This window comes from Gobius niger (genome assembly GCF_951799975.1).
Source record: "Gobius niger genome assembly, chromosome: 8".
NCBI classification, from domain to species: Eukaryota; Metazoa; Chordata; class Actinopteri; order Gobiiformes; family Gobiidae; genus Gobius; species Gobius niger.
In genome coordinates, this window is record NC_136859.1 from 3,795,555 (window position 1) to 3,810,357 (window position 14,803).

The following is a 14,803-nucleotide window of genomic DNA, read 5'->3' on the forward strand; positions in this document are numbered from 1 at the left end:
ATTTTCTCATCCGATACCGATACTTGAGTTCAGAGTAGTCGCCGATACCGAGTACGACTCTGATACTACAGCAGGTGAATAGCACATATCTCATGATGCAGACTAAACAAATTCTATCCACTGTGACTTATGCTGGTTTAGTTACTCACCGATACCAGGAAAATGTGTAGTATCAGCATAAAATCCGATAGAAGCATCAGTATCGGAGCAACTCTAGCTCTCCTATGACTCTTGCAGTGCATTGTGGTCTGTATTATAATCATCGCTACAGGTGCACTTTACTTTTCTCTCCCTTAGCATCTACACAAAGTGCTGTGAAAAGGCTGAACACAGCTTCAGAGAGGATCTGTAACAGTGTCTAAAACTTGGCCTGGACTTCCACAGCTGGGCCACACTCCCCCCCTCCCCCTCCAGAGAGCGCAGGACAGTGATGGATGTCCAGCGAGTGGGATCTGGGGCATTGGGACAGTATCAGTGAGTTAGTGGAGAAGGAGGTTACTGGAGATGTAGGGCAGAACTGATTATAATTGCACTCTCAGCAAACTTTCAAGAGACACATCCAAGGCAGCGCTATAAGTAAGACCAGCGCTGAATCTGAATGGCTGTAATTACCGAACTGCAAAGACTGCACTTGTCCCTTGTCACTTGTCCCTTGGAAATGACAAATATCCAGTTTCCTTTATGTTCTCAAACGCTTGTGATTCTCAGCCCCATAGTCCAAGAGAAAATTCATCATCATCATTTAATTTTCTTGAAAATGCATATTCGTACAAGCCACATACACTTTCAGTGTTTCTTTACATTTCCACGATCAGAAAGGAGCAGATGGAAGAATAATAATTGTATATTTATCTTCCCCCTTTTTTAAAACACATAGTAGTACATGGCAGTGTTCCCTCCACCATCACCTGAACTCCAACATACTTTATAATATTCGTTTAAGCACAATTAACACGTCCAAACTATGTGAAGTATAAAAAGTGTAATTAAAAGCCGGTAAAGCATGTTTTAATATGAACAATAAGTTCAGTATTTTACCTTTCAAAATCTCTATTCTTTTATTATTGCTGCAAATCCTATGATAACCTCACGATCATGAAAAATATGTAATAATAAGAATTCGGTATGCTTTCTTTCTTTCTTTCTTTCTTTCTTTCTTTCTTTCTTTCTTTCTTTCTTTCTTTCTTTCTTTCTTTCTTTCTTTCTTTCTTTCTTTCTTTCTTTCTTTCTTTCTTTCTTTCTTTCTTTCTTTTATTTCAGTGCTCACGACCATAACCCATGGTATGGAGCACAAGTTCACAAAACAAAACAGAACAAAGTAATAACAAATATCATTTTACCAGAAGAAGAACCTTTTTCAAAAAGGTACCAAATTTACTGATTACATTTTGATTTTGATTTTGCATAAGTGAAATAAATTTAAACATTGGAGGGTGTCTTACATAAAATGTTGGCAAATTACTCGAAATGGTGGAGAAATGGGAGAAGGATCCGTTTTTTTTAAAGAATGGAAAATGCTAACCAGGAAGCTAATGTTAGCATTAAGCTACATATGTAAACATTAGCAATGAGTGCTTTTTTTCGCTTCTACTGAACAATTTGCTGTGAAAAACATCTATATGGACAAGATTTTGGCTTGACTTTATCAGTGTTGGATAAGTATGTTCATAGTAGTGAAAAATTGTGATTCCCATGAGAGTTTTTTTCTCCTTAGGCCACACCCCCTTGTATGACACGCCATCTGACTTTTAAAATTCCTCTTGATCGATGTTTGCTCCTCTCTCCCGCAGGTGCACGGTCCGGCCAGTCAGCACAACAGCAGCCCCCTGAAGGTGAGCCATGGCCAGCGCGGCCACGCCCACCAGCCCCACCCCTCCCACGGACAGCACCCGTCTCACGGCCCCTCCCACTCCAGCCACGCCCCGCACGGCCCCGCCCATCAAGACTCGCACGGCTCCTCCCACTCGCACAGCTCCTCCCACGGTCGCGGGCCCACACACTCGCACGGCCCCGCCCACTCGCACTCTCACGGCCCCACCCATCAAGACTCGCACGGCTCCTCCCACTCCCACTCTCACGGCCCCACCCACTCTCACGCCCATTCGCACGGCCCCGCCCTTCGCTCGCAGCACGCCCCCCACCACAGCTCCGCCCACGCCCACCACAGCTCCGCCCACGCCCACCACAGCTCCGCCCACGCTCACCACAGCTCCGCCCACGCTCACCAATCCCACGGCCCCGCCCACCTGATTCACTCTCACGGCTCTCATCATGGCCTCCAGACGTCCCACGGCCCCGCCATGATGAGCAGAGCCTCCGCCATGGACGAGCAGGACGACTACAGGAACGAGGCGCTGAGGAAAGGCAAATGTCTCTCCATCGGGATCCAGGTCTGCGCCTTTTCTACACACACTCACGGACTTATCAAGTTCACAAACACTAGAAAAGTGTGAGATCCTTTATTCGTTTATACATGCGTTTCCAATGACATCACGCATAGTTCCGGCCGCCATTTTGAATACCGAAGTAGAATAATGCAGTGCTACAACATGTAACTATATCTCTACTCAGGATGAAAATGGAAGACAACTGATTGACAGTGACATTTTTATGTATTAGGATTTACTAACGATCTGCTTCACTCTGAAGACTAAATTAACCCATCAAAAAGTAAACAGAAACCTTTCTATGTGATTTTTACAGTTTGTCATGTCAACAGAGCCTCAGTCTGAGTCAGTGTTTAAGCTGCTCAAGATGTTAGCATGCTACCAGTTAGCAGGAAATACTACAGTGTTAGAGAAATAACAATGGTGTTCGAGAGGATAGATGAAAAACAGGCAGCAGTCTGGATGTCTTATGCAGGAGAAGTTTATTTACCATCGGTGCAGGACCCGGAGACATGAACTTGTGACATTGCGCTAGTCCTACCATTCAAGTCTGTCTGTGCTTCCACAGAAGAGGGATAAATACCCTCTCAGAGCGTCAGACTGATACACAAGCATTCAGTGGCTGAGAGTGGGCGCCTGAGCCTCACAGTCAAGGCTATGACAGAGATAGTACAGCCTGACCCAGTGTGATAAATAGCGATTTAATGTTATCCTCTAACATACAGTAACAGCTCAGTCTGACCTCTGTCACTTGTTGTATCCAAGGCTAGATGTTTGGAGTTTTGGCTTTCTCTTGGAGAGGCTTATCGCGTTGAAGCTGAATGCTAACCAGTAGCATGCTAATGTCTTGAGCAGCTTAAAAATTGACCCACTGGTTTCTTCACATAAACGTGTGTCTCTGGGGCCGTGTTTTAACTGTTTTCTTCTTGAGCAATGATTACGAGTTCATACAAATGTCTCTGTCAATCAGTTGTCTTTCATTTATATTCTGAGCAGAGATATTGTTACATGTTGTAGTACTGCATTATTCTACTTTGGTATTCAAAATGGCTGCCATAACAAAAGTCACATGACTGAAAGGCACGTAGAAGTCCAAATGTATGTCTTCTCGCAAGAGGAAATGCTCCTGACGTGGATATTTTTCCAAAATTGTAGTGATGGGTGACACCAATTTTATTTTGAATCTGTATAATACTGATACTTTTGGGGTCATTTTAGTCGATACCGATACTGGTTATTTTATATGGATCATTGCATTTCAATCAAATACTTATTTAAAGTTGGCTATTTTATATTGTTAATATGTAGGATACATACAATGTCAATTTAAGTGGTTATTTAACTCTGTGAATGTTAAATTAATCACATAAAGACAAAAAATGAGTACTTTAAAGTGCACATGACACATTAGACATAAACATAGTTAACACAAAATGTAGTTTTATTAAGTGTGCCCATTTTTGTAATGTTTATAGTAATGTTTATAGTTTCACTTTGTTATTGGACACTGATAGGGAGTGACATAGATAGAGGCAAACTATTTTAAACTGTTGCTGTGCCAACAATGTAATGTCAATGGAAAATGAGTCAAACTGCTGTGTCACTTCCTGTCAGCAACGTAAAAATGAAACTAAAAAATAAAGCACCCCCTACTTGCACACCTCTACAATGACACATTTTACTGTTTAGCAGCTTCACACACAGGATTATAGATCAGACATTTTGGCCTTAGAACAACCCGCATCGGTCCACCTCTGTGATAACATGAATGGGTCAGTCCAAAGCTCTGGTTCTGTGGGGTCTTTTGGCTCAGAAGAATGACATAAGTTGTCGTTTTGTATCTTTATTGCTGTCGCTCCTTTTATTTTTTACACATACTGCTCTATTCTCAAAGGAACTAGTCTCAGTTCATTATTTACTCTGCCATGCTCCAGGTATTTTGGCTCCATGATCTGTTTTTCCCTCTTCCAATGATCAGAGACGGCGGATTTCAGTTCTTCGTAGTTAAATGCTGTGTCCTTTGAACATAGTTGTGTTCCGCAGGTGGACGGGCCGGAGGACATCCCAGAGCCAGACGACCCGTCCAAGTTTACCTCAGTGGGGGTGCAGGTGGAGGACGACAGGGGGTGAGAGTCACATTCCTCTAACATAACCATTGCTTTGGATGAATTACTCTTTTACCTTTGACAGCCTTAAAACAAACACAAACCCTCGATAAGCTACAACGGAACAATAGATTCAATCGATGAAGTAAACGTTCCCACGGCGCACGAGGCTTCTGTCCGTTACAGATTCGCTCGCTGTGTATTTATAGCGCGGCATAAGGAGCGCCGAGTCGCGGCTCCGGCCTTACGTCAGCGCTCGGATTGTAAATTCAAGCACAGATTCCAGGAGGGAGCTGCCATTTCCACTGTTTTTCCGAGTTAGAAATGTTGCACCACTGAGCGCTCTCTCTGCCACTCTCCGCCTCTTCGGCTGCTGCCTGTTTCCAAGCACCGCCGCGCTCTGTGCTGCAACGCTGCTGCTGCTGCTGCTGCTAAATCAGTCTGAGGCCGAGCTGCGGCACTCACGGAGAAGATGGAACGCACAATGTGAGCGCGAGCAATTAACCACTCACAGAAACGCCGCTTATTTAGGCAATACAATGTCACCTGCAGAGAGGCTCGTCGTGTAGAGAAGCTGCTAATGCTCTCTACAAACACGCTCTGAAAGGCGTGGGATTCTTCATCAGGTTGACGAGGATGACCACCACCTCTAATAGTAGCAAGTGGGACATAGAGGGAACATGAGAGATTCAAACTTAAAGGGATGTTTCAGGATTTTTGACATAGGGCCTCATTTCCTAGTTATCCAGAGTGTTGCTGATTTCTGGAGATATTTTTTTTCCATGCAGTTCTTATATTTGACGAGTTTAGTGGCGCTAGGCTAATGCAAGGCTAGCGCATTTCTATGGTATCAGCGAGCCTGCATTAAAAACAGTGTGACCCCCTCCACAAATCACTTATAACAAGAGACTAACCATATAAATGTCTGTGTCCATAGTGTAATTTTAACCATTTATTTAACCACTTATATTTGGGCAAAAATATAAACAATAAGAAAAGAACAGAATACATTAAAAAAAAGAATATCCTAGTCAGCATTGGCAGTGCGAAGTTTACAGTCCTAGTGCAGGTTGTCGAGAAAGTAACGCAGATACAGGGAATAAATAAAGTGGCCCTGATACAGATATTTTTGCACATGAGTTTAAAGAGACTATACAGAGTTTAAAAATGTCAGAATGTATTTATGTATTTTCCTCCCCCTACACGTTCCAACAATGTCCTAAGGCAGGGGTAGGCAACGTCAGGCCCGAGGGCCAAATCCGGCCCTCCAGCACAGAACCTCTGGCCCTCAAGATGATTTTGAGAAACATTATTACACAAATCAGAGAGTACTTTGAACATTATTAGAGTTAAATAGGAGGGAAAAAAGGTAGAAAAACTGTCAATACACCCAATTAGGTCATATATTATGTACAACACTGGCATTTGAAGGAAGTGCACTGGAAAAAGAGTAATCGTTTTAAGGAAGAAATGACATTTAACTTGAATTAAGAGATTAAATCGAAGGTTTGAGTAGATCTGGTCTGGTCTTAGATGAGATAAAAACCTCTAGTAGTAGTTATTTTCTTAATTCAGATAATTTTGTGTCATTTCAAGTGAAAAACTATTTGTTTTGTTCCGACTCAAATTCAACATATGATGAATTCAAGCCATTTTGAGTCATTTATCTCATTTAAGATGGTAATTTTTGCAGTGTTGTGCTTCACTTTGGGCTAGTAATCGTAAAAATCAGTGCCTTCGGCCCTCAGTCTATTTACAATGAAGAAAATCGTCCCTCCGCTAAGAAAACTTGCCTACCCCTGTCCTAAGGTGTAGAATGAGCCCAGGCCTGTTCACCACAACTGCCTCTAAAATCCTGCACTGTCACTCAAAAAGGTGTTAAGCTTAATATAGAAGCTGCAGTTACACGTATGACCTGAGGTGGCAGTAGTGAGTATAAAACGGCAAACTTGAATCTAGCCCCTTTAACTCTGCTTTGGTCATCTCGCCTTTGCCATGCCCGTCTTTGAGGGTCCAGAAAAGCGCTATATAAAATTGATGCAGTATTATTATTAGAATTACTTTACAGTAGTGTTGTACAGTTCAACAGCAGTGGGGATGAAGGACTTGCAGTAGCCACTCCTTCTTGCACTGAGGGTGTCTCAGTCCGACAGAAACGTCTCACAGGTTGAGGAAAACAGCTGGAAACCTGTTCGTTTTCACCTGGAGACTCGCCTTATCTCCAGGCGGCGTCTCGGAGACATGTCTGTGACCAGCGGCAATTCGAGTCTCCAACTAGTCTCCATTCCGGTGAGATAGGCCCTTTGTATGTGCTCAATCAATCCGACTTCAGGTGAGATAGGCCCCTCCACTTCCACTATTAGAGGTGGTCACCCTAGTCAAAACTGAATATAACTGTATATAACAGCAATTTTGTCTATTTTTATGCATAAAGTGCCTTTTTTTAATCTGAAAACTCGCATTACATTTTCATATTTATGTCAGAAATCCACAACAAAAGCTTCAAATCAATATCTCCACATTAACATTTCCCTTATTCCTCTGCAGCGTCTCGCCTTGAGAGATTAAACATGCACAGACAGATATGCACGCGGCCCTTTTAGACCAAACCTCGTCTCGCGTCCCCCCCCGACCGTCCTCTGGGAAGGGCGTCTCTCCGTCGGGGCGCTGGGGGAAGCTGCGGCGTTCGTCCGAGCGCGTGTCACTCTGTCATTGACGGTGTGATGCAGGGCCCGAGCGCCTCTCTCTGACTCACTTCCTGTTGCCAAGTAATGGTGGGTCACAAGCCGCCCACTCATCTGTGAAGGCTGCCTCTCACTCCTCGCACTGCGCCGCGGCTTTGAGACGGAAGAAAACCCAGTAACTACGAGGAATTTGCAGCCTCCCTTACAACAGGCGCATTTTTTATCATCTCGTTTTGGTTTGGAGCCGTCGTCCTTCTCTCAGATGTCGTTTCTGTATTTTCATACTAAGAAATATCCTCAAATAACGTCTTCAGCGTCACTCAACTTCCATTTTACAGTTTCAGTGCAGTATTTGTAACTAAATACTCACTAAGTACTGTTAAACAGACAGTAAAGCATTGGTCATTCATCATTTATAAAACATTTACACAGTTTTAATCAATTGTTTGACAGTATTTGACCCCCCCCCCCCCCAGTATTTGACTGGGGTATTTGACCCCAGTCAAATACTGTGCCAAATACAATGGCACAGTATTTGACTGTGCCATTGTGTGAGGGAGTCGCTTAATAAAGAAAATGGTCGACAGAGGTGTGGTTTATTCCAGGCACCACTGAGCGCTGCTCCCCTATATCAGCCTCACAGTCTTTTCCTTGTTTACATTGTGCTTTTATAAGCTCAATCGATGACACTAAGAACTTGAGTTAACCTCTTAACCCCTTAACTCCCACCTGAACCGAGCACATTTTCTCCAGTGGCTTTACCCCAGTCCAAAAGCTTCTGGAAAAAAGTGAGAAAAAATGGACAAAAAAGTGACGAAAAATGGATGAAAAAGTTGCAAAAATGTCACAAGAAATTGACAAGAAATTGACAAGAAATTGAAAAGAAATTGAAAAGAAATTGACAAAAAATTGAAAAGAAATTGAAAAGAAATTGACAAAAAATTGACGACAAAATGTGACAAAAAAAATGACAAAAAATGTGACAAAAATGTGATAAAAATTTGACCAAAAAAATGACACAAATTTGACAAAAAAAATGACAAAAAATGTGACAAAAATGTGATAAAAATTTGACCAAAAAAATGACACAAATTTGACAAAAAAAAGGACAAAAATGTGACAAAAAATGTGACAAAAAATTACAAAAAAGTTACAAAAATGAGTTGAATACCAAACAAAAAAATGATGGAAAAAATTAAATCTGACGTGAGGAAAAAGGATCCTCTCGGTTCAGGCGGGAGCTAAGAGGTTAAAGGAACAGGCCACTGTTTTTCCACACTGAGATATGTTCTTGCCTGAGCTTAGACGAGTTCATACGTACCTGTCTGGTCTTTGTGCCCGTGGAAGAGCTTGGTCGGTTCTTTTTGCGTGACTGAGTGCACGCATAAACCGTTCTCCCATTTTTTTCCCCATCTTTGCCCAATTTTCTTTTTTTTTTTTTACCTTTTTAAAAAAAAAAAAATTCCTCAATGTTTGCCCCATTTCTCCCATTTTTTCTAATAATTTATCTATTTCCTCCCAAGTTATTCCCCATTTTTCCATATTTTTTTCCTTAATCTTGCCAGTTTCTCCCAATTTCCTCCCATATTATTCCCAATTTTTCACACATTTGACATTGGAGATGAACCCGATATTGTTTATTTGTAGATCTTCTGCACATTAATGCTCTGTTTTCTGGTTCTGGACAACAACTATCTGAGTATAGGTTTTGGAAAAAGTATTGAAAACCAAGTATCGTTAAAGTACTGGTATAAAAAAAAAAATGGTACCCAGCCTTACTGAAATCTTTATTCCCTTACATTTTGCCAATGGATATCTGTCATGTCCCTGGCGTGTCCCTGGCGTGTCCCTGTCATGTCCCTAGCGTGTCCCTGTCGTGTCCCTGTCATGTCCCTGGCGTGTCCCTGTCATGTCCCTGGCGTGTCCCTGGCATGTCCCTGGCGTGTCCCCGTCAGTACTCAGGTCCCGCAGTAGTTCCCCTGAAGCCGCTCGGGCTGACGGCCGCGGCTCTAACTCTGGCTGACGGCGTGTGCAGTCAGCGCTTTGTCAGGGAAGTATCTGTGCTCCACGCCGCTCTCTGACGCCGCGTGTTTGGACAGGGAGGATCAGCCGCCTCCGCTCTTATATTTGTGGATAACTCTGCATGTTCTTCCAATCCTCAGTGAGCCTTGTGTTGACTTACTGCTCCCTCTGCTGGTCAGGTACCGCCGGTTCCAGCGCTCCAACAGCGTGACAGCAGCTGTGCAGGTAAGACTTTCATATTCACAACTGTGTTTTACATTATAAACGATATACAATCAAATATCCATGTATCAACATTTAACATCAAGTACTCGTAATGATTCATGTGCAGAGAGAAAGCAGTACTAAGCCTCCAGTAAAGCAGGGGCGAAAAGGTTTATTAACTGTGTTCAGTAATAAAGGTACATGTATACGTGTAACAAAGAGGTACAATGTGTAATGAAGGCGTCTCACTTCAGATTACTGCAGTTACGCATTACAGGGTTTCCATTAGAAAGCATTAAATGTCATTACATTTGTGCCATAATCAAGGCCTTAAGTGTCATGAGGCATTAAATTGGATTCGAACTGGCATTAAATCTAAATTTCCCTGGAAATTATATTACTCAAAGATTTTTACTGTACAAAAGCTATCGGTGAAAAAGAAATTGGCTTTTTTTTGCTCAAAAGTTCCCCATTTTGTCCAATTATTTTCTTCTAATTAAATGTTTGGAAATGTTAAAGGGACTCTGCAAAGTTAAAAAATGTTAAAATTAAGTATTTTCCTCCCCGCCTATTGTACTAAAAATAAATTGATGAGATTGATGATTATGGCTTACAGTCCATTCACAAAATATTCTTTTTCAAAATGATATCTCACTTTGCATGTAATGAGTCTGTATCATTTAAGTGTAAGTTTAATAACAGAAAAGAATGTACTTTTTAACGATATTCTAGTTCGTATTAGATCAAATGTATGTACTGATTCCTGTGTTTGTCTTGTTTAATATGTATTATTTGGGATTAAAAATTGTCTTTTATAAGCCTGTATAAACTCTGCATTAGGTACCGTGTATTTGCTCATTCATGTTAGTTTGATTCACACTGCATTAAACCATGCACTTAAATGTGTAATAAATACCTGTACATGTGTAATTACTTTCTTGCTCCCTGTAATTACACATGGAACTGAGTTACCCAGAGTTCTCCAGAAGTCGCCTCTTTAGTTTCCTTTTAAATACAGTGGCAGCTTGTTTGGAGTCGTCTTCCAGCTCAGTGCATAGGTTTCTGTGGTCACTCTAAGACACATGTCAGAAATCTTACATCAGACCTGCAGTTTGTCCATGAACACAAGATGGCGCCGCACTCTGTGAGCTCCTGACCTCATGTTTCTCTGTGTGGCTCTCAGGCTGACCTGGACATCGCGGACCTGCTGGACACGCCTCTGACCTCCGACACGGACCTGGAGGTGCTGTCGTCCGGCGCCGTGTCCCGGCAGTTCTCCAGGGAGTCCCGGGACTCCGCGCCCCCTCCGGCCGCCTCCACCGTCAGCATCCAGGGCTCAGGGAACCACTACCACGCCTGTGCCTCCGACGAGTACGACGAGGTGGGCTTCGACCCCTCCATCCTGCCCCCGCCCGACCCCTGGATCGACAGCGTGTCCGACGAGACGCTGGACGTGGAGTTCAACAGCTCCGCCCTGCTCGAGGTGAGGGGGGGGGAGAGGAGAGGGGAGGAGAGAGAGAGAGAGGAGTCATGGGGAGAGGGGAGGTGAGAGAGAGGAGGGGAGAGAGGAGAGGAGAGGAGAGGAGAGGAGAGGAGAGGAGAGGAGAGGAGAGGAGAGGAGAGGAGAGGAGAGGAGAGGAGAGGAGAGGGGAGAGGAGAGGAGAGGAGAAAGGAAAGGGGAGAGAGGAGTCAAGGATAAGAGGAAAGGGGGAGGAGAGGAGAAAGGAAAGGGGAGAGAGGAGTCAAGGATAAGAGGAAAGGGGGGGAGTCAGAGGGGAGAGGAGAGGAGAAAGGAAAGGGGAGAGAGGAGTCATGGATGAGAGGAAAGGGGGGAGGAGAGAGGGGAGTCATGGGGGAGAGGAGAGGACTCATGGGGAGAGGGGTCAGGGATAGGGCTGGTACCGTTACACTAAAATAAGAAAGGTTTAGGTACTACAGGTAAAGAAAAAAAAAGTATTGAATATAAAATCTATATATATTAAAGTTTTGATGCTGTTGCTCATCAAAATTCAAAAGAAAAAAGTGAAAGACAAAGAACAAAGAAACAACAACAACAACAACAACAACAACAACAACAACATAGAAAAAAATGTTGGGAAAATTGGGGGGAAATTTTTTAGTAAAATTGGGAAATAATCTGGAATAAAATAGAATTAAAAATGTGAACAAATGAAGGGAAATATATTAAACATTTCATGAAAATGAAAAAAATAATAATAATAATAATAAAATAATACAAATCCAAAAGAAATTCAAAAGAAAAGGAACAAAAGTCATATTGGGAAAAAAAGTATCGTTCAGGTATCGATGCCGAAAACCAAGTATCGTTAAAGTAACGGTACCGAAAAACATTTAACGATACCCGGCCCTTGTCTGGGAGAGAGGAGGAGTCGGGGCGAGACCTGACTTTAATATAATAATAAGGAAGTCATTTAACAGAGAGAGGGGCGGAGTCAGACAGATATGAACCTTTGAGCTATATAATAACCCTGTCTCTCACACGTCTCTCACATGTCCCCGTGTCGCTGTCCTCACGTCCCCTCCGTCGTGGGGGCGGGACACGCAGCTCTGGAATAGTTTAGCGGGGGAGTTTTTTAATTGCGTGTTTGGAAATAGCAACTAATAAAGAAGCCAGTGCTGTTCCCTCGTAGAACAAACTCTCGACATCCTCCATTTTTCCATGTCACATATTACTCAAATACAGTCGGAAATACTTCAATATTCAAAGGAAGTACTTCTCCTTTAGTAAAAAGTAAAACCTTGTAAAGCCAAATATGAAAGTGAGCTCATGCTTTACCCCCGTGTGCTTCAGGCGGTGCAGCGCTCGGTGTGTCAGAGGGACGGCCGCTGGTTCCTGAAGCTCCTCCAGGCTGAGACGGATCGGATGGAGGGCTGGTGCCGGCAGATCGAGCAGGACCAGAGGGACAACGCGCTCCCGGAAGACAGTGAGCTCCAGATATCATCAACATCCCAGCAGTGTTAGTGTGGTGAAATCCCGCTCTGATGTGCATTTCCTGTCTCTGTTTTCCGTTTTTTTTCTCCCTCAGTCCTGGGGAAGATGCGCAGTGCGGTGGGCTCTGCTCAGCTGCTCATGTCTCAGAAGTTCCAGCAGTTCAGGGAGCTCTGTGAGGAAAACCTGGTGAGTGTGGAAACAAATGAAACCGGGCCCAGATCTACAGGGGGGGAGACACCTCACTGACCCGGTTACATGCGTGAGCAGGTGTTAGATGCTGCAGCAGATGTGGACAGACCACATAGTGCAGTAGAGATATGCAAATGACTGAACAGGTTGTTATGTTCATGAGCCTGATACAGTTATTGGGTCGAGTTATCGTTCATGAGTCTGATGGCGGAGGAGAAAAAACTGTTCTTGTGGCGGGAGGTCTGAGTGGACTGTAGCCTCCTGCGGGAATAGTACTTACAAAACAACAAAGGTTTCAAAGAGAAATCTCTAGTATTTGTGGGGAAATAGTGCCACTGCAGGAGGATTGACTGCAGATTCATAACCTTGACAGCACTCTTGGTTATCACTCTTTTTTTTTTCTCTAGATCTGCTCAAAAATGCCGAACCTTCCTTTTAATAAACTTCTCGCTATTGTCAAATCAGCCAAAAGTCTCAAAGGGATATCTCTAAATATGCTAAGAAGCTAATGAGCGCCATGTGAGTCCGAGTGGATCCTCAGTCGGCGCTTGCTCATCCTGTCTCTGTTATTTCAGGATTTTTGACACAGAGCCTCATTTCCTAGTTATCCAGAGTGATTTCGGGAGATTTTTTTTTTCTTTTTATTCATGCAGTCCTTGTATTTGAAGAGTTTACCGGTGCTAGGCTAGTGCTAGGCTAGTGCTAGGCTAGTGCATGTCTATGGTAACTAGTAGCCTGCATTAAAAACCTCTTCTAAATCATGGGCTCGTCCTCCAAACGTTGCCATATCTGATTTGTAGAAAGCTCCTTTGTGAATTCCACGTGTAGTGATGCGGCCGCAGGTAAACAAACTAATGTAGATCCGGTAACCGAGCAGATCACTCCGCCACTGCGTAGCTACGACCAGGAAGCTGCTCAAATATAAGTTCTTTTAAGTGCAGAATGGTTGTATTTCAAACATTATTTGAAATTCAGACATCTATATGGTTAGTCTGGTGTTATAAGTGATTTGCCTCAGGTGCACTGTGCTTGGTTCAGATTGTTTTTAGTGCAGGCTACTAGTTACCATAGACATGCACTAGCCTAGCACTAGCCTAGCACTAGCCTAGCACCACTAAACTCTTCAAATATAAGGACTGCATGAATTACAAAAAATAATATCTCCAGAAATCAACACCTCTCTGGATAGTCCTGCAGAGTCAGTGCATAAAGACTCGTGTTGAATAAATGATGAATTAAAAGCTAAGAACGTCGTGTTTGGTCCCGCAGAACCACAGCGCTCACCCGCGGCCCGTGGCCTCAGACCTGGCCGGCTGCTGGGACATGCTGCAGCTGTCCATCGAGAACATCAGCCTGAAGTTCGACGAGCTCCACCAGCTCCGGGCCAACGGCTGGAGGGCCCTGGAGGTGCCCGACAGAAAGGTACGGCGCCCCCTGCCTGCCGCGGGCCGCTACTGTCTGTGTTCGTGTGTGTGACGAGAGGAGACTCTGGGAGAGCATCCGCACGCATCCACCGACACTACCGCTCAAATATCACTCCAATAAAAGTAAACGCTGATCGGTCAAAGCACTACGTAAGGGAAAGTACTTAAGTATTTGCTGTAGAACGTGTTGTGAAGGATAACTTTGCCGTTTCAATAACCCGCGCCCAAATCCTCTGTACGGCAACACGGGGAAAACCTTCTTCTTTGTTGAGAGTCATTGACGGTACAATTGCACAGCGCCACCTACTGTTGTGGAGTGTGCATTTCAAGGCTTACATGGGGAAAAACCCATCGCCAACTTTTTACTTTGGAGCCTTTATAGAAATGTACAGCAGAAAGTTATATTTATCTTTCAAATGTAGCGGAGTAAAAGTAGTTTTGTAGATTCACTTTATCTCTCTTCACCTCTGTCTTGTCTCACATTTTTAGAATAAGCTTCGACATATTTTTTCAAACCTCAAAGTCTTCGACCCCTCCTCATTCACAATAACAACTAGTTCAATACTTTTGTTGTCACTGCTGCCCTGGGGCATGTTGATGATAATGTGGCTGCCATTTAAAGGTGTATTATGAAGCTTTTTATGGGGAAAAAGTTGATATTTGTGAGTATTTGTTAGTATTTGTAGCCCTTCGTTAGCCCATCCTCCAAACGATGAGCGTCCTAGAAATCAGTGTAAAATTCCCCAAATTTCCGCGTTCCCTTTGAAAGTTTCTGGAAAATGTATTGGGAATTTTCCACCCCTTTGCAGCCTTAATAGTCAGTAAAAGCTGAACA

General features: G+C 43.4%; 1 protein-coding gene across 4 annotated transcripts in view; it reads left to right on the forward strand.

The window, feature by feature from the left end:
• Positions 1 to 14,803, forward strand: part of LOC306966289 (disks large-associated protein 1-like) — a 100,501-nt gene that overhangs the window by 77,091 nt on the left and 8,607 nt on the right. For all 4 annotated transcript variants that reach the window (XM_079560994.1, XM_079560995.1, XM_079560996.1 and 1 more), the window contains exons 8-14: positions 1,791 to 2,390; positions 4,431 to 4,513; positions 9,378 to 9,423; positions 10,586 to 10,885; positions 12,215 to 12,347; positions 12,450 to 12,541; positions 13,814 to 13,966. In XM_079560994.1, the coding sequence (XP_079417120.1) occupies positions 1,791 to 2,390; positions 4,431 to 4,513; positions 9,378 to 9,423; positions 10,586 to 10,885; positions 12,215 to 12,347; positions 12,450 to 12,541; positions 13,814 to 13,966 (1,407 nt within the window). The remainder of the gene's footprint in view (positions 1 to 1,790; positions 2,391 to 4,430; positions 4,514 to 9,377; positions 9,424 to 10,585; positions 10,886 to 12,214; positions 12,348 to 12,449; positions 12,542 to 13,813; positions 13,967 to 14,803) is intronic.